Source organism: Nycticebus coucang, chromosome 10, assembly GCF_027406575.1.
Source record: "Nycticebus coucang isolate mNycCou1 chromosome 10, mNycCou1.pri, whole genome shotgun sequence".
NCBI classification, from domain to species: domain Eukaryota; kingdom Metazoa; phylum Chordata; class Mammalia; order Primates; family Lorisidae; genus Nycticebus; species Nycticebus coucang.
In genome coordinates this window covers 116,269,969-116,290,846 of record NC_069789.1, presented here as the reverse complement: position 1 = coordinate 116,290,846, position 20,878 = coordinate 116,269,969, and the positions used below count along the sequence as shown (strand labels likewise).

The 20,878-nt window shown below is 52.6% G+C and overlaps 3 protein-coding genes across 4 annotated transcripts in view; 1 reads left to right on the top strand and 2 right to left on the bottom strand.

The window, feature by feature from the left end:
• Positions 1–353: 353 nt before the first annotated feature.
• Positions 354–6,259, bottom strand: DBP (D-box binding PAR bZIP transcription factor). The gene is made up of 4 exons (XM_053606481.1): positions 5,488–6,259; positions 4,201–4,611; positions 2,199–2,410; positions 354–702 (listed from the first exon to the last, which is right to left on the bottom strand). The coding sequence occupies exons 1-4, from the start codon at positions 5,615–5,617 to the stop codon at positions 487–489; spliced, it is 969 nt and encodes a 322-aa protein (XP_053462456.1). The 5' UTR covers positions 5,618–6,259; the 3' UTR covers positions 354–486.
• LOC128596757 (galactoside 2-alpha-L-fucosyltransferase SEC1-like) overlaps positions 6,147–20,878 on the top strand; it is a 36,380-nt gene continuing 21,648 nt past the window's right edge. The window contains exons 1-2 of one of the 2 annotated variants that reach the window (XM_053606449.1): positions 6,147–6,286; positions 17,719–17,825. In XM_053606449.1, coding sequence (XP_053462424.1) covers positions 17,765–17,825 — 61 coding nt within the window. In that variant the 5' untranslated portion in view covers positions 6,147–6,286; positions 17,719–17,764. Of the gene's footprint in view, positions 6,287–17,216; positions 17,273–17,718; positions 17,826–20,878 lie in introns of those variants that run through there. The other variant, XM_053606450.1, reaches the window with a different exon arrangement.
• CA11 (carbonic anhydrase 11) lies at positions 6,638–13,240 on the bottom strand. The gene is made up of 9 exons (XM_053606480.1): positions 12,391–13,240; positions 12,227–12,301; positions 11,358–11,500; positions 8,567–8,752; positions 8,283–8,378; positions 8,058–8,130; positions 7,815–7,969; positions 7,430–7,595; positions 6,638–6,760 (listed from the first exon to the last, which is right to left on the bottom strand). The coding sequence occupies exons 1-9, from the start codon at positions 12,455–12,457 to the stop codon at positions 6,735–6,737; spliced, it is 987 nt and encodes a 328-aa protein (XP_053462455.1). The 5' UTR covers positions 12,458–13,240; the 3' UTR covers positions 6,638–6,734.

The window sequence follows — 20,878 nt, the reverse complement described above, 5'->3', positions numbered from 1 at the left end:
AAAATAGCCGGGCGTTGTGGCGGGCGCCTGTAGTCCCAGCTGCTCGGGAGGCTGAGGCAGGAGAATCGCGTAAGCCCAAGAGTTAGAGGTTGCTGTGAGCCATGTAACGCCACGGCACTCTATCCGAGGGCGGTACAGTGAGACTCTATGTCTCTACAAAAAAAAAAGACCTGCTGGCCTTGAACTGGGGCCAGGGAGCTGCCGCCGCCTCCACAACAACTGGCTCCGGGGTTCTCAAGATTTATTCAGGGTCGTTAACGTGTTAACGGAGTCCTGGGAGGATGGGGACCCCCACATGCCGGGGGCACACACAGATACCCTCCCCACCCCCACGAGGGAGGGGGGAGGCTCGCTTTTTCTTAAAAATATAAATGTATTTTATCTGCATCACGTCCCTGGGGCACAGGGCAGAGAGGGAACAGGGTATCAGGGCACTAGTCAGAGAGGTGGAGGAGACCTCCACCAGATAGAGTGGGGGGGTCAGCCTCAGAGGGCCCCGTGCTGGGCCTGGTATCGGGACAACACAGCACGGTAGTGGGACAGCTCTTGGCGCACAGCTACCACCTCTTGCCGCAGCAAGGCGTTCTCCTTCTCCAGGAAGGCCGCCCGCACCGATATCTGGTTCTCCTTAAGCCTTCGGGCATCGCGGGACCTCTTGGCTGCCTCATTGTTCTTGTACCGCCGGCTCCAATACTTCTCGTCCTAGGGGTGGAGAAGTGGAAGGACACTGAGGTCCACCAGGCCCCAGTAAGAGAGAAAGGGAACAGTAGTTTTAACAAACCCTCAGGGCTGCTTCTTGCCCAGCAGTGGGGCCTAAAGGATAATGGGTCTCTGCTGGTATGAGTACCCAAAGTCTCCCCTTGCAGGCCCTCGAAACAGCTAAAGGCATGAGATAAACCCTTCTCCGAGCAACTAGGCTTTAAGTCTCCACTGTATAAAACAGACCCAAGCCTTCTGCATTTGACAAAGGGTCTGCAATTAGCTCCTGGTTGCTAAGGATGCTTGTTTCCTGGTAACAAGGCCTTCGCAGTCTGAGAGCTTCTCCCAGTGAAAAGCACTGCCCTATGCATCATTACCTTTCCAGATCCTAGTTACTAAGGAAAGCTTATATCCTCTAAGTGATGGGGTTTGATGTCCCATAAAATCTTCCCAGAGCTGGGACCCTTTTGACCTGGTTGCCAAGGCAACCTCATCCTTCCTCAGCAAACAAAAGTGAAGTCTAAGTGGTCCTAATGACTGTGGCCAGTCTCTGACCTGCTTGGTCTTGAACTGAGGCCAGAAAAGTGCCTCCTCCCTAACAGAACCTGGTTGAAAAAAGAGTTGTCTCTTAGCAAAGAGGACTGTCTCAAGACCTCACTAAAGGATTATACCTGGATTCCTCCAATCCTGGAATTTGATTATTCCTTAGTAACAAGGATCACCCAGCTCACAGCGACACTTCTTTCTCCCACATTTAATTCAAGCCTAGTACCTGCTTGTTAGGGCAAATCCAATCCCTAGCAACAGGGCCCTTTAGCAGAGAAAACCACTGATCTAGATTTTGCTTACAGGCCAGTCCTAGGTGCTTCAAGTTCTTGTGTCTTGCACAAAGGCACAGCAAAGTCTTGCAAAAAAAGCTCAGGGATCTCTTGCTTGGGGAGACTCCAGCAACAGCAAAATCAGAATGCTACAAAGATGCAGTGATTGCCCAAAATGTCTCATTTCAGAGTGTGGCACTGACTGCTAATGGTGAATGAAGCCTTCTGCCAGTGAGAAGTCCAGGCCCAGGAAACAAGGCCCAGCAAGGCTGGCAAAGTCTGCATCCTAGGCAGATACAAACACTAGACAGATGAACCAAGTCCAAGATCAAAGGCCCAGGCACAGCCCGACTGGCTGCTAAGGAGACAGTCCACAGTCTGACATGGAGCCTAAGGCGTGCCCCATTTGGGGTTCTGGGTCCAAGTGATAAGAGAACCTCTAAGCCTGTACAACCATAGTCAGGCTGGTTAAGTCTGCATCCCAAATGACCCTGGTTTCCTAAATCTCAGGCCCAAAACCCTTCCCCCGTGGCCAATGAGGACTAATCCTTGACTGCAGGTCAGGAGAGGCCAAGAGCTAATCCTAGTGAGAAGCCCAGACCTGACTGTGAAAAAAGGCACATCCCTGGCTGTGGAACCTGTCTCTGGCCAAGCCTGAATCCCACATCTGGTGGTGCTCACCTTCTGCTCCTCTGGCACCTGGATTTTCCTTGCCTTCTTCATGATTGGCTGGGGCTTAAGTTCCTCCTCTGAGAAGCGATGTCTCCGAGGGTCAAAGGTCTCATGGCCAGGAATGCTTGACAGGGCAAGATCTGCTGGGTCGGGTTCAAAGGTCATCAGCACCTCCACCGTGTCTGGGTCCACAGGACTGGGTGTGTCCCGAGAGGTTAAGCCTTGAGGAAACAAAATATGTAAGTTGAGTATTTATTTTGGGAAGAGGGCTCCCAGAAACTATCCTCTGCCCAGGTATCATATTTGCCTATGGATGGTCCTTGTAGAACCTAACATAAAGCCTACGAGGGATTAACCTCCTCCAAAATGAAGGTTCCCTAAGCCATAAAGATGCTTAGACATCATGGAGGCATTTACAAACAGGAAAACTGAGGTCCGGTCATAACTGACTTTCTCTACACAACACATAAATCAGACCCGAGGCTGTTCAAAGAAAATAATCCATCGCGTTGGGCGGCGCCTGTGGCTCAGTGAGTAGGGCGCCGGCCCCATATGCCGAGGGTGGCCGGTTCAAACCCAGCCCCGGCCAAACTGCAACAAAAAAATAGCCGGGCGTTGTGGCGGGCGCCTGTAGTCCCAGCTACTCGGGAGGCTGAGGCAGGAGAATCGCGTAAGCCCAAGAGTTAGAGGTTGCTGTGAGCCATGTGACGCCACGGCACTCTACCGAGGGCGGTACAGTGAGACTCTGTGGCTCAAGGAGTAGGGCGCCGGTCCCATATGCTGGAGGTGGCGAGTTCAAACCCAGCCCCGGCCAAAAAAACAAACAAACAAACAAACCAAAAAAAAAATAATAATAATAATCCATCGCGTTGAAAAATCTTAAGTTAGACTCTTAGGAGTACTGGATCCGAAGGGTTAGGGAAGAGAAGCGGCAAGGGCTCTGAGGTTCCAGAGGATTGGTTCCAAAGGAGGAGCCTGTGCCTTTAAGGGACAGCTAGCAAGGGCCAGCTGAGGACACAGGTTCATGGCTGAGTCACGTGCCGACGCCTGCTTTCCTCGCCTCTTCCGCCCTCCCCCTCCTCCCCACGGGCGCCCTCACGTTCCCCAGGCCCCGCCCCCTCGCGCGTGACGGCGCGTGCGCGAAGCGCAGGAGAGAAGGGATGACTCACGTGGCGCGGGAATGTGCAGATGGGAAGGGGTGGGCCCTGATTCTGCCCTGAAGCCGCAAGAAGGGCAGGTGGGCCAGGCACCCCGGACCTGTTAGTCCATCCCTGGAAATCCTAATGTGCTCCAAGGGGAAGACCCTTACTCTTGTTTCTTCCAGTGTCTTAGCTCCAACCTCTCAACCTCCAAAGGACCCCTGGGGCTCTCCGGTGAGCTTCGTTTCGGCTCCCAAACGCCTCGCCACGAGGGTGCCATGATTCTGGGATCTCAAGCCCCTCCTCTCCCAGGAATGTAAGAATCGTGGCCCTCGCCCCAACTGCAGGACCTAGCATCAAGATCCTGGGACTTGGGGCTATAGCACCTAACACTTGAGGACCCTAACTTGTGCAGCCAGTCCCCTTCGTCCTGGGTAAACAAGAAGTCTGTGACCAATCCTCGACTTAGCCCCTGTAAAGGGCCTAGGAATTTGGGGGCTATCCCAGTTCCACCTCAGAGTCTAGAGCCCGATCCACTCAGTAAATAACTCCCTTTTTTCTAGTTTGCAGTCCCGGCTCCACTAGTTATCCTGACCCTTTCTTTGTGCTCGCGTCCCACAGAAAAATCCACACAATTTATATTCACTGGGCAGACTTCCTAGAATTTGGGGTTCCAAGTCTCTCCTCTATGGATCCAGGGCACCAAGTCCCTGATCCATTAGAGGACAAAGACTCCAGCTCCCTCCCAAGACATCGGTCAAGGGGATTCGGAATTGGGGCCAAGGGCCAGCAGCCCGCATCCCACCATCCCGGGCCCCTAGCATCGCACAGCCCCGCCCCTCAGAGGTCCCGCCCCGCCCTCTTCGCCGCACCTGCGCGGTGACCGCTGGCGGCCCCGAGGGCAGCCCGGGCGGGGGCGTGCCCAGGCGAAGAGCGGGGGGAAGCTGAGTCGCAGGAGCCTGGCCCTGGGGAAGGTGCGGGCGTACGCGCGGGCGAGGGCGCCGGCGACTGGCCACCGGGAGGCGGCGGGCTGGGCGGGAGCCCATGTTCCAGGAGGAAGGCGTCCAGGTCCATGTACTCCACGTCGCCGAACGGCAGCGTGCGCTCCCACAGCAGCGGCGCCAACAGGCCCGAGCCAGGCACAGTCCCCGGGCGCCCCCGCGGGGACCCGCCGCCCACCACTGCCCCAGCTGGGGCATCCGTCGGGCCTACGGTCTCCAGGACCGGCCCCGGGACTGTGGCTGCCGGCAGAGCCGCCTTGCGCTCCTTTTCCTTCAGGAGACCTGCGGCCCGGGAAAGACGGGGTCGGGTAGAGGAGATAGAGACGGAGAAGAGACCCCGAGTCGGAGTCACGGGAGAAAGGGGCATAGAGACCCATATGGTGGAGATCCAGAGAAAGAGGAAACAGGGGCCAGGGGTTGGAGGGAAGAGACCCCAGAGAGAGAGAGAAAGGGACCCAGAGGGAAAGAACGGAAACGGGGGCGCCAGAGACAAGTGGACAGAAACTCAGAGAAGAGGACAGATTCACAGAGATGGGGACAGAGGCCCGGGAAGGTATAAAAACACAGATAGCGACCCAGAGAAACAGGAACATAAGTTCAGAAACATGAGACAGGGTAGGTGGAGGGTTGGGTAGGTGAGAGAAAAAAATGACAGCTCTGTAACTCCTCTGTAATTACCACACACCCCGCCCCCTGCGCAACTGCATCCCTTTCTCCCCACCATCTAACTGTAAGGGGCTCTTCCTGGGGCACATTCCTCAACCTTAGACTCCACGTGACCCATGAGGTCCCGCCCAAGCCCATGTCACCACCGTGTGAGCATCTGACACACCCCCTCCCTTCTCTCTGGACCCCAGGGGTCCACACTCTCAGGCCAAAAGGAAGAGGGGGCTAGGGCCTAGTTCCCGTAGCCTCAGGGTGGAGGACTCTGGGGACTTGAGTTCCTTGAGTTCCTGGGTCCTCGGGATAGACGGGCTTGCGAGCTGGCACTGTGGCTTGAGAGGCGGCCCAACGCTTTCTGGATGCTCAGGAATCTAAGGGCCTAAACACCTCAGTAATTGAGTAGCTAAAGGTTGAGAAGGTGGACTCCCTCTCCAAGCACTTGAATCTCTAAGGGAGTGGATGTCTGTATTGGGTGAAGTGAGGGCTAGAACTCACAGCTGGCTGGCTCTTTGGGCTTGCTGGTCCCCTGCAGAAGGCTTCGCAGCCCAAGCAGCGCTCCCCCGCCTGGAGTCGGGCCGCCCAGCAGCAGGGGGGCCGAGGTCCTGTCGCTCACAGGCCGCGCCATCGCCGGGCACTTGCCCCCAGACTCACGGGCTCATGGAGAAGCGAAGGTCTGGCCTGCCAGTCACCGGCGCACTCCAGTGATTTGAGCGAGTGTCTGCCCAGGGACGGGCGAGCGTAGCTTGTAAGCCTCCAGTATCCAGAACGCTGCAAATCCTAAGAGCGACGGGGATTTGCGGTCTCCGGTGCAGAAACGTACAACTCACAAGGGTCCCGGGAGATCATGCAGTCTGGGCGAGGGGGTGACCAAATCAAGCGGCCGGCTCTTTGCAACCGAAGATGCAAGGGGACACAAGGCGCTTCCTCTACAAGGTGGGCGAGCCTGGCTCTTGCAAAATCTGCAGCTCTGGAAAGGCGCTGTGCAATCTGCACCAAGAGGTGTGTGTGGAGGGGAGGAGGGGGCAGGAGGAGCCTTGAGGCGTGGCCAAAGCAAACTTATTTCGCGGAAAAAAAAAATCCAAACCAAAACACCGGACGCCACAGCGCGCGCCCCTCCTCCCAACCCCCGCCCGTGCCCGCACTGCCCCGCCCGTCTGGTGGGGCATGCACCCCAGCCGCGTGCCTCCCTCCGGCTGCAAGCACGGGCCAATCGTGTCTTGACCCCTTGAGAAGCTCAGCCAATGGAGACCCTGGATCCGCCAAGACCCGGGAGGGCTCTAGAGTCGCTCAGCAGGTGAAGTTGCTTTGCCTTTTGGAGGGAGGCGGGACACTGACCTACATAGGCCCAATGGGAGGAGGTGCTGGGGGCGGGACCGTGACCCAGATCGGCCCAATGAGGCAGGCGGGAGGGGAAAGCACATGGCCCTGCGCGTGCTGCCTATTGCAGAGGGGGTAGGGAGTAGGAATGAGCAGTGCGGCTTAAAGGAGCCGCTGTCCAAATGATTGTTTTGGGAAGCAGGAAGCAAAAAAAAATCATAGGTGATGGAAACAGGGAAGAGGGAAATTAGTTGCTGGAAGAAGACCGATGTTCTTTAATACCCAAGTGTGTTCCCACCGCGCCTAGAATCAGACCACTGAGAAACAGAAGTATCATGTCCCTTTAATAGCTTTGTTTTGGGGGTGACTGCCCGCCCTTTGCAGGGAGGCTTGGGAGGGAAGGGCACAATCCTCGTTGGGGTCTCTCAGCGGCCATGGGGGGCACCATCCACTGTAAGAGGACACGAGTAAGGGGAGTTAGTACAGAATGGACCATGCAAAAAGCGTGCAGGGGTGTGGGCTGAGCTGCGACAGGGTGTTTGTTAAGGGGATTCCCAAATGTACCAGATTGGGAAGCTGGAGGAAATAGTCATATCCTGGACCAGCATGGACTGAACCATCCAGAGGCAACGGAGGGTGGAATGGGAATGGGGTTGCTGGACTATACCATCTTGAGAAGCCAGTTGGCTCATTGGGCTGAACCACAGGAGGCAATAGGGGAGGGAAACGGATTATAGATTCTTAGTAAGGGGGGGTCGGCTGTGGTAAAGTCTGTGGAACAGCATAGGGTCGTACCACAGGGAAACAGGGAGGGTATCCAGACTGTACCATTCTGAAGGACAGACTAGTAGGTAATTGTACCACTAGGAAGCTAGGTTGTTGTGGTGATATACCAAGTTACAAAGCAGTTAGGAAGAAAGACAAATCATGGACCCGCAAAGGTCTATGGCACGGATGTGAACTGTACCATGTTAAGACGTAAGGAAGAGGGAGAAGAAGGGAGTGAGAGCTCTGTAGACAATACAGAAAGCGGGGTGGGTCTGTATTATATTGAGACACCATGGGGACACACAGAAGTAGGTTAGACCAAGACGTGGAGGGTGTGGAGACTGGACCATACCATGCAGGCGGTAGTTAGGGCCTCGGCAGCGCCTTTCGGGGTGCCGCGGGTCCCTGTTGCCCCTCAGTGCCCTGTGGGCCAAGGGCTGCAGAGGCCGACCGTTGCCGCTGAGGCTCTGGAAGATCTGGGACGGAGGATTCTGGCTCAGGAGTCTTAGGGAGTGCATCTGTGGGGGAAAGGGTGGGAAACTCGGAGTGAATAGTGAATGGTCCTGGTGACGTCAAGCAGATAATCCCGCCTTTGGGAGCAAGTGGGCGGGGCCCGTTTTCAGCCACACCCACTCCAAGGGTTGCCGGTTTCTCTTGCCTCCCTGTTCCTAGTCAATGAGAAGAGGGTGAATGAAGTACTCAGGCCTGGAAGGAGGGGAGTGTGGACAGGTGGTCACCTGGAGGGAGGTGATATTAAGGGGCCGGTCAATGAGGATCCAAGTGACAGTCTCCGAGCAGGGCGGGGTGCTGAGAGAACCCTGATAGGTGATGAAGCCAAAGGATTCGGGGAATAGGAGCTCCAGGCTCAGGTCTTGAAGAAAGTAGGCATCATCTGTGGGATTATCAGGCCAGAGTGAAGAGAGGTGTCCCTCTTTAAGTCCCCTCATGTGTTCCCCTCCCCCAGCACACTAGGAACTTACTCTTGTAGGAGATCCGAGTGATAGTGTCACGGTTAAGGAGTCGACTGAGGAATGGGTTTGAACTACCGGCCACCTGTGTGAAGGTGCGAGGTGAGGAGGCAAGAGCCTTCAATCCCCTCCTCCCCCAGGACCCAGGAGTCTGGGCCTCCCAGCCCCTCTCTTCCTTCAGATCCTGAATCTCAGGCCCCGGGCTCCTCTCTCCCTCAGAATCTTGCCTCTGCTCACATTAACAAAGAGGCTGAGAATGGCCAGCCCATTGGGGCCCCTGGAGGCGGCACTGAGATTCCCGTAGAGTTCCTGGTTGAAGTGAATGAGCTGCACCTGGGGGGAAGCACAGAGCATGGGAGTCTTCCAGCAGAAGGGGAGGAGAGAATGACTAGTTTTAGGGGCCGAGGCAGGTTGAGGATTAGTTCTTAGGGTGAGAGGCGAGTTCTGTGGGGGAGAATGGGGTGAGGCATCAAGAGAATGAGGTAGGAGGAATTGGGGTGACTCAGGGTAGACGCCACCACCTCAGCAGAGAAGCCATGGTGGTTGATCTGGTGTTCAGAGCCAGCTCCATCTCGAGCTCCAAACAGCAGCCGCAGTTCACTGAGTCGGTGGCTATAAAGGAGGGGACCGCCAGATACATTGACCACAGGCCGGGGCGCAGGCAGGAAGGAGACGTGGCGGCCGGTGTTGTACAGGGTTCCCCGCAGCTGTGGAAGAGGCATGAGCTGTCAAGGGGACACACAGTGAAGATCTTTCCCTTCCATTTCCTGCTATTACATTTTCTGAGTCCCAACAGCCATTTACTCATTTAGAACAGTTTCAGCACCAACCATTTTCCAGGCTCTAGTCTGGTTCATTACAGGTGCCCAAGATTGGGGAATCCATTTAATTAACAAATACCGACTGAACTGCTACTATGTCCCATAGATGGCAAAAATAAAGCAATAAACATGTAGACAAAAATCCTGGAACTCATGAAGCTTATGTTATTATGGGGGAGAGATAGACAATAAATAGGGAATCACATAAGAAACTGCTTAATTGGGTGGTGCCTGTGGCTCAGTGGATAGGGCACTAGCCCCATATACTGGGTGTGGTGGGTTCAAACTCGGCCCCAGGCAAACTGCAACAAAAAATAGCGGGGCTTTGTGGTGGGCGCCTGTGGTCCCAGCCACTCGGGAGGCTGAGGCAAGAGAATCGCCTAAGCCCAGGAGTTGGAGGATGCTGTAAGCTGTGTGATGCCAAGGCACTCCACTGCCATGGCACTGAGGGTGATAAAGTGAGACCCTGTCTCTACAAAAACAAACAAACAAACAAAAAACCCTGCTTAATTAATTACATCCTACATTCATGCTGGGATGAACTGGGAGCTCTGAGAAAGTGTAATAAGGAACTCAGTTTAGATGGGGGTCAGGAAAAGCTTCTCTAAGGAGATGACATTTGAATGGAGACTTGAAGGATAAGCAGGGGTTAGTTGCAAAAGAACTGGGAGAAGGGTATTCCAGGAAGAAGGAAAAGCAAATGCAAAAGCAAGTGGCAAAAAACAGAGTCCAGTGAAGAAAGGAGAGAATGGTAATGGGGGCCAGATAGTACAGGGTCTTGTTTTGAATTTTTATTTAAATAAGCAATAAATGGGCGGCTCCTGTGGCTCAGTGAGTAGGGCGCCGGCCCCATATGCCGAGGGTGGCGGGTTCAAACCCAGCCCCAGACAAACTGCAACAAAAAAATAGCCGGGCGTTGTGGCGGGCGTCTGTAGTCCCAGCTGCTCGGGAGGCTGAGGCAAGAGAATCGGGTAAGCCCAAGAGTTAGAGGTTGCTGTGAGCCGTGTGACGCCACGGCACTCTACCCGAGAGCGGTACAGTGAGACTCTGTCTCTACAAAAAAAAATAATAATAATAAATTTAAATAAGCAATAAATAAACACCACATTTGAGGGCAGCACCTGTGACTCAGTGAGTAGGGTGCTGGCCCCATATACTGAGGGTGGCAGGTTCAAACCTTGCCCCCAGCCAAACTGCAACAAAAAAATAGCCAGGTGTTGTGGCGGTCGCCTGTAGTCTCAGCTACTCAGGAGGCTGAGGCAAGAGAATTGCCTAAGCCCAAAAGCTGGAGGTTGCTGTGAGCTGTGATGCTACAGCACTCTACCGAGGGCGACAAAGTGAGACTGTCTCTAAAAAAATAAAAACACGGGCGGCGCCTGTGGCTCAAGGAGTAGGGCGCCGGTCCCATATGCCGGAGGTGGTGGGTTCAAACCCAGCCCCGGCCAAAAAAAAAAAAAAAACACATTTGACAGAGTGTCAAACACATAGTTAAGAGCTATTATTACTTAATCTAACAGAAGTATTTGGAGCAAGAGAGTGATATGCTCTGGTGTGTATTTTAAACATCTCTATAGCTGTGGGGTGGAGAACTGATTGCAGGAAGCAGAGAAGCAGATTAGCAAGGAGGCTATGTCACCAGTCCAGGTGGGAGATGATGGTGGCATGGATGAGAGTGGGGACAGTGGAAAGGGTAAGAAGTGAAAGGCTCTGAATAACATTTAGCAGTAAGGAGGGCGGCGCCTGTGGCTCAGTCGATAGGGCGCCAGCCCCATATACCGAGGGTGGCGGGTTCAAACCCGGCCCCGGCTGAACTGCAACCAAAAAATAGCTGGGCGTTGTGGCGGGCGCCTGTGGTCCCAGCTACTCGGGAGGCTGAGGCAAGAAAATCGCTTAAGCCTAGGAGTTGGAGGTTGCTGTGAGCTGTGTGATGCCATGGCACTCTACCGAGGGCCATAAAGTGAGACTCTGTCTCTACAAAAAAAAAAAAATTTAGCAGTAAGGAAATGGCGGTGAGGGAGGGGATGGGACTGGGAATGGCTTAGAGGCTTTTGGCTGAAGGGTGCTGCCAGCTCTTTAAGAAATAATATTGCAAAGTGAGTCCCAGCATGAATGTTGCTGGGACCACCCTGCCGGGTTTAAATCCCAGCACTGGCACTGTAGCTACGTGATCCGGGCAAGTGACTTAATTTCTTTGTGCCTTGGTTTCTGCAGCCATAAAATAAGCATAATAATAGTATCTATTCCGTGGAGTTGTTAGGAGGATTAGAGGGCTTATCAGGTTTTTAAAACTGCCTGGGAAATGGGAATACTAGAGACCCATGTTTGGGAAGGAAAGAACAGGTGATCCATTTTAGAATGTAAGGAGACTTCTCTCCCAATAGGTATCCCCCTCCTTTCTCGTGGCTGACCTCCCACCCCAGCACCCCATGCCCTGACCCCACTAGTATCCACCCCTAGTGGATTTAGCAACTCCTCCCTTCAGGCCCCTTACCTTCTCTCCTCCAGTGCTGAGTCTTAATGGGGGCAGAAAGGGGTCATAAAGGACCCGTTTCAGCTCCACATCCACAGGGCTCTGGCGCTTCCCCACGGCACACAGACTCCAGGCTGCATTCACCAGGCCCCAGAAGGGAGGCCCTGGGGGCAGGGGTGAGTCAGAAATAGGGACTGGATCCCAATGCTGGGATCTGTTGAGTTGGGCTGTGGTCTGGACTCCCAGATCCCAGGGGAGGAGGGTCTGGAGACCTGGATTCCAAGGTCTAAGAGGTGAGGGGGCTGGGATCTAGAATCCTGAGTCCTATAATAATATTAGAATAATTTTCCTAAGTCTTCCTACATCTCCAAGCCTCTTTGATCCAACCACCCATCTTAAGTCATTGTGCAAAGAACTACAACTCCCAGCAGGCTTCAGGGCTACCGCACTACCTATCTACTGCCTGCCAGCCCCAGCACCCCATGGGATTTGTAGTTCTTTCAGTCTTCCTTGTCCCACAGCTGGATAATGAATGTATTGGGGGGAGGAGTTGCAAGGGAGGGCTGGACAAGGTGGGGGACTGGGCCACCAAGGCTCTGGTTCCCAGCAGGAGCCAGGACCTGCCTCTCCCTGCACATACACACACACACACATAATCTCCACCTCCATACTTTCTTTCCTTCCACTCACTCCCACTCACTACTTGAAATGCGCATGTATAATGTTCCATGGAGAGCCCCTGGGGTTGAGAGGCTGTCCCGACTTCTGAGGGAGGGAGGAGGGGGTTGGGACTTTTGGTCCTGAGAGGAGGAGGCGGCTGGGGACCCAGACTCCTAAGTCTGAAGGGGGCTTCTGGGGGCCGGACTGCTGGGTCTCCGCCGTGGCTGCACCTGGCACGAAGTTTCCCTGGAGATTATCCTTGTAGCTCCACCAGTCCTCCGGGTCAGGTGCTGGTCCGATGTGAGCTGGGAAGACAGCAGCCTGAATCCTTCTCCTTGGCACCCCACCCTCACCCCCTCCCTCAGGTGCTCCTTCCCGGAAACCCAGGTCTTACCTGCCGCCCCCAGTGCGGCCCAGAGTACCAGCGCTGAAGGGGCGGTCAGACCAGCTGCAGCCCCCATCCCTAAGAGGCCTCCGAGGGACCCCTTCCCAAAGCCCTGTGCCCCTTCCTCAGCTCTTCTGTCCCCTCTTCCTGGGACCTTGTCCCTCCAGGACTTCTAGCCTTCCTCTCCTCCCCGCAGGGAGTCCCAGTTCTCCAATGCCAAGGCAGCGGGGACTGAGACCCCCTCCAAGCCCACTCCTCTCTCCTCTCCCTTCTCTCCGTGCTTTTCCCTTTTCCTCGCCTCCTTTCCCGGAACCCTCCAGCCTCCCTCTACCTCCTGATCTTCCTACTCCCTGCCTTCTGCTTCCCCTAAGGCTACCTCTTGGTTTCTAACCCACACTCCCCTCTTCGTTCTCTTTTCACTAAGCTCTCCCAAGCCACCTAACTCCAGGTCTCCATCCTGCATCTCTCACCTCCTCCTCCTCCTCCCTCTCGCCCTTCCCAGCTCCTGCCTCTTGGTTCTCCTCTCTCTCCTTCTTCACCTCCTCCCGCCCTCCCACTCCGTCGGTCTCCAGCTTCGCGCTCTCTCCACCTCCTCCTTTCCTGCCTCCTCTCTCAGTTTCTCTGTCTCTCCCTTCTCTCTGGTCCCTTCCTCCCTCTTCCTCCTCCCTCTTCTCTCTCTTGGTGTTTTTTAATTTTGTTGTGTTGTTGAGGGGGAGGGGGAAGGGATCTCGCAGCAGCGCAAACTCCTCGGCCTGGTGGTGGGGGTGCGCTAGGGGCAGGATGGCGAGAAAGGAGGATGGCTGGTCCGCAGCTTCCAGCCACGCTGGGGCCGCGGCTGGGCGGGGGTGGCCCGGACACCTGGGGCCGGGAAATGGGTGTTCCCGTCCTCGGCAGAAAGGAAGGGGGGGCACTTAAGGTGGAGCCAGGAGAGTCTTCGGCAGTCTCTGTGTTTAGGGCGGCCGGCTTCGGAGCATCTGGGCTCCCCCGGTCGCAGGGACCCAGGTTGGAGCTACCAGAGCGCCTACAGCCCCAGCCCAGATCCCCACTCTGTCCTCCGCCAGGAGCTGCCTTAACTCGGCAGGGAGGTGGGGAATCCCCGGGGAGGCTGGGGTGCAGTGCGGGCAGATGACCGGGAGGGGGAGGCAGAGACCTGGCGAGGGAGAGAGAGAGGCGGGGAGGGGGACCCAGGAGAACCGAGGCGAGAGCCAGAGGTGAGAATCGCCATCTGCGGAGGCTGGGGAAGGGAAGAGAAGGCCTGAGATAGATGAGAGAGACATGGCGGAGGGACACAGCAGGTTAGAGATGGGAGAGCAAGATGCCAGGCAGAAGGGTGGGGAAGAGAGAGAGAATGAATGAATGATACAGGTAAAGATAGAGGAAGAGATACAGAAACACACAGCCGGACAGATACAGAGACACGTACTTAGAGGAAGAGAGAATCAGAGAGCGCGAGCAGAGAGAGACCTACCAGTCGAAAGGGGAGGTGGTGGTGAGAAAGACATCCAAAGACAGAGAGAGACGTAGAAAGAGACACGCATACAGCAATATAGGCAGAGAGAAATAGATATAAACACACACAGAGTTAGAAACAAGGACCCATCTATAAATAGAGACACTCATGCAGAGAAAGAGAGTTCAACAGAAAGGAACAGATGGACAGAGATAGAGATTGGGAGAGAGGGAAAGAGGCCCAGAAACAGACCAACTGAGATAACGGGAGAGACCAGAAAGGAATCAGAAAGAGAGGCATTCAGAGATAGGAGTTAGAATGGACATTCAAAGGCTAGAGAGGGAAAAAGACAGACTTCCAGAGAGAGTCAGAAATGGAGAGAGACAGACAGCACACAGAAAGGTATGTATTAGTTATCTTTTTCATAACAAATTACTCTAAAACTTAGTGGCTTAAAACAAAAAAAAAGGGTGGCGCCTATGGCTCAGCGGGTAGGGCGCCGGTCCCATATGCCGGAGGTGGCGGGTTCAAACCCAGCCCCGGCCAAATTAAAAAAAAAAAAAAGTGTATTGTTCCAAGTGTCCAAGGGTTAGGAATTTAGGAGTGGCCTAAATGGGTGGCTCTGATCTCTCAGGAGAGTACAGTGAAACCGTTGGACCAAAGCTGTAGTCATCTGAAGCCTTCTAAGACCTTATCTCCAGAAGTCACACTTTTTTTTTTTAATGCCATTCATTAGAAATGAACCCCAAGTCTAACTCATCCTCAGAATGAAGGACATTAGGCTCCCTCCCTTGAAGGGAGGAGTATCAGAGAATTTGGGGACTTATTTTAAAATCACTACAGGTGCCTGTAGTCCCAGCTACTCAGGAGGCTGAGGCAAGAGGATTGCTCAAGGCCAAGAGTTTGAGGTTGCTGTGAGCTATGATGACACAACACTCTACCCAGGCTGACAGAGTGTCTCAAAAAAAAAAAAAAAAAAAAAGCAAGAAAATAAACAAACAAAAAGCCCACCACTATAGGTAGGAAAAAGAAGAGAGAGAGACACAGACCCTTAAAGCCCTGGGAGGCTTAGCAGTCACTGAGGCACTCCTTCAGAAACACAGAAAGGGGGCGGCGCCTGTGGCTCAATCGGTAAGGTGCCAGCCCCAAATACCGAGGGTGGCGGGTTCAAATCCGACCCCGGCTGAACTGCAACTAAAAAATAGCCGGGCATTGTGGCAGGCGCCTATAGTCCCAGCTACTTGGGAAGCTGAGGCAAGAGAATCGCTTAAGCCCAGGAGTTAGAGGTTGCTGTGAGCTGTGATGCCACTGCACTTTACTGAGGGCCATAAAGTGAGACTCTGCCTCTACAAAAAAAAAAAAAGAAACACAGAAAGGAAGACATGTGAAGAGACAGAGGGAGCCATGGAGACAGGGAAGAGACAAAATTCGGACAACTACAGCAGTATTAATAATAGCTATAGTAATAAACCACTTCCTACACACCAGTCAAATTTCCAAGTACTTCCTATGTACTCATTCATGTCATCCTTACAGCTGTCCTGTGATGTAGGGCTGTTATTACCCCATTTGACAGATGAGAAAACCAAATCTCAGAGATACTCGTGCAAAGAAAGAGACTTCGAAAGAGAAGAACAGAGTTATACAGTTAAGAAATGGTGGAATGGAGGGAGGGCACAGCAGAGAGAAATAGAGAAAACAAGACAGAGACATATGTGCTGAGAAGTGGGGAAACTGGCAAGAAAAACCCAGCAGAAAAACCCAGCTCTGGCTTGGTGCCTATAGCTCAGCAGTTAGGGTGCCAGCCACATACACTAGGGCTGGCAGGTTCGAACCCAGCCCCAGCCTGCCAAACAACAATGACAGCTACAACAACAGAAAAATAGCTGGGCACTGTGGTGGACACCTGTAGTCCCAGCTACTTGGGAGGCTGAGGCAAGAGAATCTCTTAAGCCCAAGAGTTTGAGGTTGCTGTGAGCTGTGACGCTACAGCACTATACCAAGGGCGACATAGTGAGACTGTCTCAAAACAAAAACAAAAAAAGAAAAACCCAACTCTGATGGAGAAATAAATCAGCAAAATGGCATGTGCCCCAGACTGAGAATTTCTTGGCACTGGAGCTGGCCTCACACTCTGTAGCTTAATTTCAGGCCTCAAAGCTGCTGATGGAGTGGCGGTTAGTATCAGCCCCATTCTACAAATAGAAGATTGAGGCTCAGAGAGGAAAGTGACTCCCCCAAGATGCAGTGGATTGAATGATGAGCCCCCCACCCACCTACAAAGATACATAGTCCTAGAACCTGTGATTAAGACCTTATATGGCGGGTGGCGAACATAGCTCAGGGTAGGCACTGGCCACATACACTGAGGCTCGCAGGTTTGAACCCAGCCCAGGTCAGCTAAAATCAACAATGACAACTGCAACAAAAAAATAGCCAGTTCCATGGCCATCCATGAGTTCCCCCCCCCCCAAAATAAATGTCAGGGCGTTGTGGTAGGTGCCTGTAGTCCCAGCTACTTGGGAGGCTGAGGCAACAGAATCACTTAAGCCCGAGAGTTTTAAGTTGCTGTGAGCTGTGACACCACAGCACTCTATCCAGGATGACGTAGTGAGACTTCGCCTCCAAAAATAAAAAATAATAATAATAAAATAAAATGCATTCTCTCTTTAAAAAAAAAAAAAAAAAGGAAAGAAAGACCTTATCTGGTAAAAGGCTCTTCATGGCTGTAATTAAGTTATTGATCTTGAGATGAGATTATTGTGCACCATCTAGGTGACCCTAAGTCCAATGACACATGTCCTTATAAAAGTGATGTGCTGTCACCTAAAAGGCACAATGTAAGGGTTTATGGCATACCTTGTAGGTGAAGGGCACAACTACATGTTGGACTCTACCTAACAAACGCAAGCAATGTAACATAATTATACATACCCACATAGTAACCCAAAATTAAAAAAAAAAGAAAAAGAGGGCAGCATCTGTGGCTCAGTGAGTAGGGCGCTGGCCCCATATTCCAAGGGTGTCGAGTTTGAGCCCGGTCCTGGCCAAACTGCAACAAAAAATAGCTGGGCACTGTAGCGGGTGCCTGTAGTCCCAGCTACTCGGGAGGCTAAGGCAAGAGAATTGCCTAAGCCCAAGAGCTGGAGTTTGCTGTGAGCTGTGACCCTACAGCCCTCTGCCGAGGGCAACATAGTGAAACTCGGTCTCAAAAAAAAAGAAAGAAAGAAAGAAAGAAAGACAACAAAGCCATAGGGAGATTTAAGAACAAGGAGAAGGCCATGAAGATAGGGTTAGGGACTGGAATGATGCAGCCACTAGCCAAGGAATGCCAGAAGCCACAAAAGCTGGAAGAGGCATGAAACAAGTTCTCCCCTAGAGTCTTTGGAGAGAGCATGGTCCTGCCAACATCTTGAATTTGGACTTCTGGCTCCTATAACTGTAAGACAATAAATTTCAGTTGTTATAAGCCACCATATTTGTGGTAATTCCTTATGGCCTACAACTCAGGGGTGGAGAGAAATAAGGAGAAAGACAGGGAAATGGTGAGAGGCACTGACAACGAAGGAACTAGTGATACGCGGAAAGAGAGACGGGCCCACTGGTACTGCAGAAAGAGTAGGCTCTCCTCCTCCAAGAAGCCTTCCCTCACCATCCGGGCTGGGTCAGCGCCTGCTGTGGATGTTCACAATGTCCTATGCTACCTCCATTAAAGTATAGATCTCATTACAGTGGGACTGTGTCCCTGAGTGTCCTCCCTTTAGGGCCTAAATCTAACCCACCTATGAGTCCCCAGCCGCACTGCACACAGGGTCTGGCATATGGGGATCCTGGGAAAGAAACCAGGCATGATTGAATGAAACCATGTCCCTGATGTCTCTCCCTAGAGTCCACCTGGTCCTGTGTGCCTAGAAGATACTTGGATTTTCTGCAATGGCTATGGAGGGCCTCACCTCCTCCAGGAAGTCTTCCTTGAATGCCCAGGCTTGGACAGGTGCCTCTCTAGAATCCTATAGTGCCCTGCACTGCTTCCATTGTCACATACCACACTGAACATAACTGAACATGATTGTACCCAGGTCTCTGGCCTATCCTGTCACTCAGATTGAGAAAGTCCCATATCTGACTTGAACCTCAGTACCAGCATTTTTCTAGGAGATCTCAGGAGAATATGTTGAATGAATGAAAAAGTGAATAAGCAAAAATATACAGACTATGGCATTCAGGGATGGGTGATAAAAGAATTTTTTTACATGAGGTTTAAGAGGAAGGGTTCCTGGTATAGGTGACATCTAATCTCCTGACTCTTTTTGTCCCCATAATCCCAACCTCAGCTCAGAACTCATCTTCTCCCACCTGGATCCTCCCTTCAGCCTCCTTCCCAGCCTCTCCCCCTCTAGTCTTCATCCCTCTATAGTCTACCCCTACAGATCCCAGAGGGTTCTTTTTATATCCAGAGTTGACCCTACCTTGTCCATGGCTCCCTGAGATGCCTGGATAAATTACACGCTCCTTAGCCTTTCTTGTCACTATCCAATTCTTTCTCTGAACTGCAAGATGTACCTCTGAGAGAAGATTCCTGACCTCAAGGCTGGGTTTGGGGCCTCCTCTGGGCTCCCCCAGTGAACCGGGCAAACTTGATGGTGGTCATTGCCCATATCATCCTGTTTTTCTTTTTTGTTGTTGTTGTTTTTGAGACAGAGTCTCAAGCTATCACCCTGGGTAGAGAGCTGTGGCATCATAGCTCACAGCAACTTCCAACCTCCAACTCAGGCTCAAGTGATCCTTTTGCCTCAGTTTTACTTTTTTTTTTTTTTTTTAATTTAAAGATAGAGTCTCACTTTATAGCACTCAGTAGAGTGCCGTGGCATCACACAGCTCACAGCAACCTCCAACTCCTGGGCTTAGGCGATTCTCTTGCCTCAGCCTCCCGAGGAGTTGGGACTACAGGTGCCTGCCAGAATGCCTGGCTATTTTTTTTGTTGCAGTTTGGCCGGGGCCGGGTTTGAACCCGCCACCCTTGGTATATGGGGCCAGCGCCCTACCCACTGAGCCACAGGCACCGCCCTTGCCTCAGTTTTTCTGTTTTTAGTAGAGACAGGGTCTCACTTTTGCTCAGGCTGGTCTTGAACTTGTGAACTCAAGCAATCCACCCACCTCGGCCTCCCAGAGAGCTAGGATTATAGGTGTGAGCCACAGCACCTGGCCTCATATCATCCTGTTTTAACACTGTGTGCCTCTTGCATAAAGCTGACCCTGCCACTCCTCTGCTCACAGACCCTCCATGACTCCCCAGCCTCACTGCACACAGGGCCTGGCATATGGGGATCCTGGGAGAGAAACTGAGCATGACTGAATGAAACCATGTCCCATGCCCCTGGGAAAATGTCCCAGGTCTTCAGTCTGGCCTTAAAGACCCCACAAGCCCTGGTGAATGTTAATCCCCACACCAGGCCCTTTGATCTCTGACCTTTGCCTAAATTGTTCCCACTAACGGGGCTCCTTTTCCCCTGTCTCTGTGGGGCAAATTCCTACTCAAACTTCTATACACTTCAGTAGTCCTCTCCTCGAGGAAGCCATCGGCAATGAGGTGGGCAGGGGCCTCCTTTAAGCTCTGGAAACCACCTGTGCTGCCTTCATTATAGTGCACAGACAGACTGGGCCCAGTTCCCAGAGGGGGAGGGAATGGCCAGGCCGGAGGTACGTCCCAGATGTGGATTTCACGCCTATTCGTCTCGGGCGCTGGGAACAAAGTTTGGGTCATAAGGAACATATGGGGCTCACTTGGCACCACACTTTCATCTCCTACCTCCCCAGCCCCAGAGTGGGAGGCAGCCGGGCCAGGACTTTTCAGGCCTTGGTGGTTCCCACAGTCCCTCTAGGCCTCCTCATCTTTCTCCCCCTGCTCTCAACTCCCACTACCTCCTGGAGCCAAGCAAACTCCCCCTGGTTTCTGGGTTCTCTTTTCTAGGAAGAACGTGCATGGGACACATACACAAGCAAGAAATAAACTTTTGTTTTGTCAAGCCAACAGAACCAACCTAACCTGCCTAATTAGTGTAAGGCCTCAAGGAAATATGGAAACTAGCTTGCTCTTATGTAAGGAAGTGTGTTTCATGAAGAGAGATCAGCAAGTGCAAAGACCCTGGGGCAGAGTGTGCTTGGGCTTTTAAAGGAAGGGGTGGTTAGGGTAGCTGCAGTGGCGTTCATGAGAAAGAGCTATAGGAGATGTAGTCAGTGACTTTGTGTGGGTAGATCATGAAGGACCTTTTAGGAATTTATTCTGAGAGAGATGGAAGCCATTCCAGAGTTTTGAGCATAGTAGTAACATGATCTGACATAGGTTTTAAAGTGACTATCTTGGCTTCTGTGTCAAGAAGACTCTAAACGGTGGAGAGACCAGTGTGAAGACAATTGCAATAATCTAGGCAAGCAGCGATGGTGACTTGGACTAAGTTGGTAACAATGGAGATGAGGGAAATGGTTCTATTATGGACACATTTTGTATGAGTAGATGGGATTTACTGATGGCTTGGAAATGAAAGTGGAACAAGGGGAGAATGAAGGCCAAATTGAATTGCTTTCAATGGCTCGGCACCTGTAGCTCAGCGGCTAGGGCACAAGCCACATACATAGCAACTAGCGGGTTCAAATCCAGCCTGGGCCTGCCAAGCAACAATGATGACTACAACCAGAAAATAGCCAGGTGTTGTGGCAGGTGCCTGTAGTCCCAGCTACTTGGGAGCCTGAGGCAGGAGAATCGCTTCATCCCAAGAGCTTGAGGTTGCTGTGAGCTGTGATGCTACAATACTCTATCCAGAGCGACAGCTTGAGACTCTGCCTCAAAAAAAAAAAAAGACTTAAAAGGCTCAGCACCAGATAGTGTCTGTGGCTCAAAGGAGTAGGGCGCCAGCCCCATATGCCAGAGGTGGCAGGTTCAAACTCAGAACCAGGCAAAAACTGAAAAAAAAAAAAATAAAAAGGGCTCAGCGCCTGTAGCTTAAGTGGCTAAGGTGCCAGCCACATACACCAAAGCTGGCAAGTTCG

Coding starts and splice junctions, on each gene's coding strand:
- DBP (XM_053606481.1), bottom strand. CDS start 5,617: ATGGCGCGGCCTGTGAGCGACAGGACCTCGGCCCCCCTGCTGCTGGGC. Junction 4,612..5,487: donor GCCCAAAGAGCCAGCCAGCT/GTGAGTTCTAGC, acceptor CCCGGGCCGCAG/GTCTCCTGAAGGAAAAGGAG. Junction 2,411..4,200: donor CGCCAGCGGTCACCGCGCAG/GTGCGGCGAAGA, acceptor TGTTTCCTCAAG/GCTTAACCTCTCGGGACACA.
- CA11 (XM_053606480.1), bottom strand. CDS start 12,457: ATGGGGGCTGCAGCTGGTCTGACCGCCCCTTCAGCGCTGGTACTCTGG. Junction 8,753..11,357: donor TCAGCACTGGAGGAGAGAAG/GTAAGGGGCCTG, acceptor CCTCTTCCACAG/CTGCGGGGAACCCTGTACAA. Junction 8,379..8,566: donor ACCATGGCTTCTCTGCTGAG/GTGGTGGCGTCT, acceptor GCTTCCCCCCAG/GTGCAGCTCATTCACTTCAA.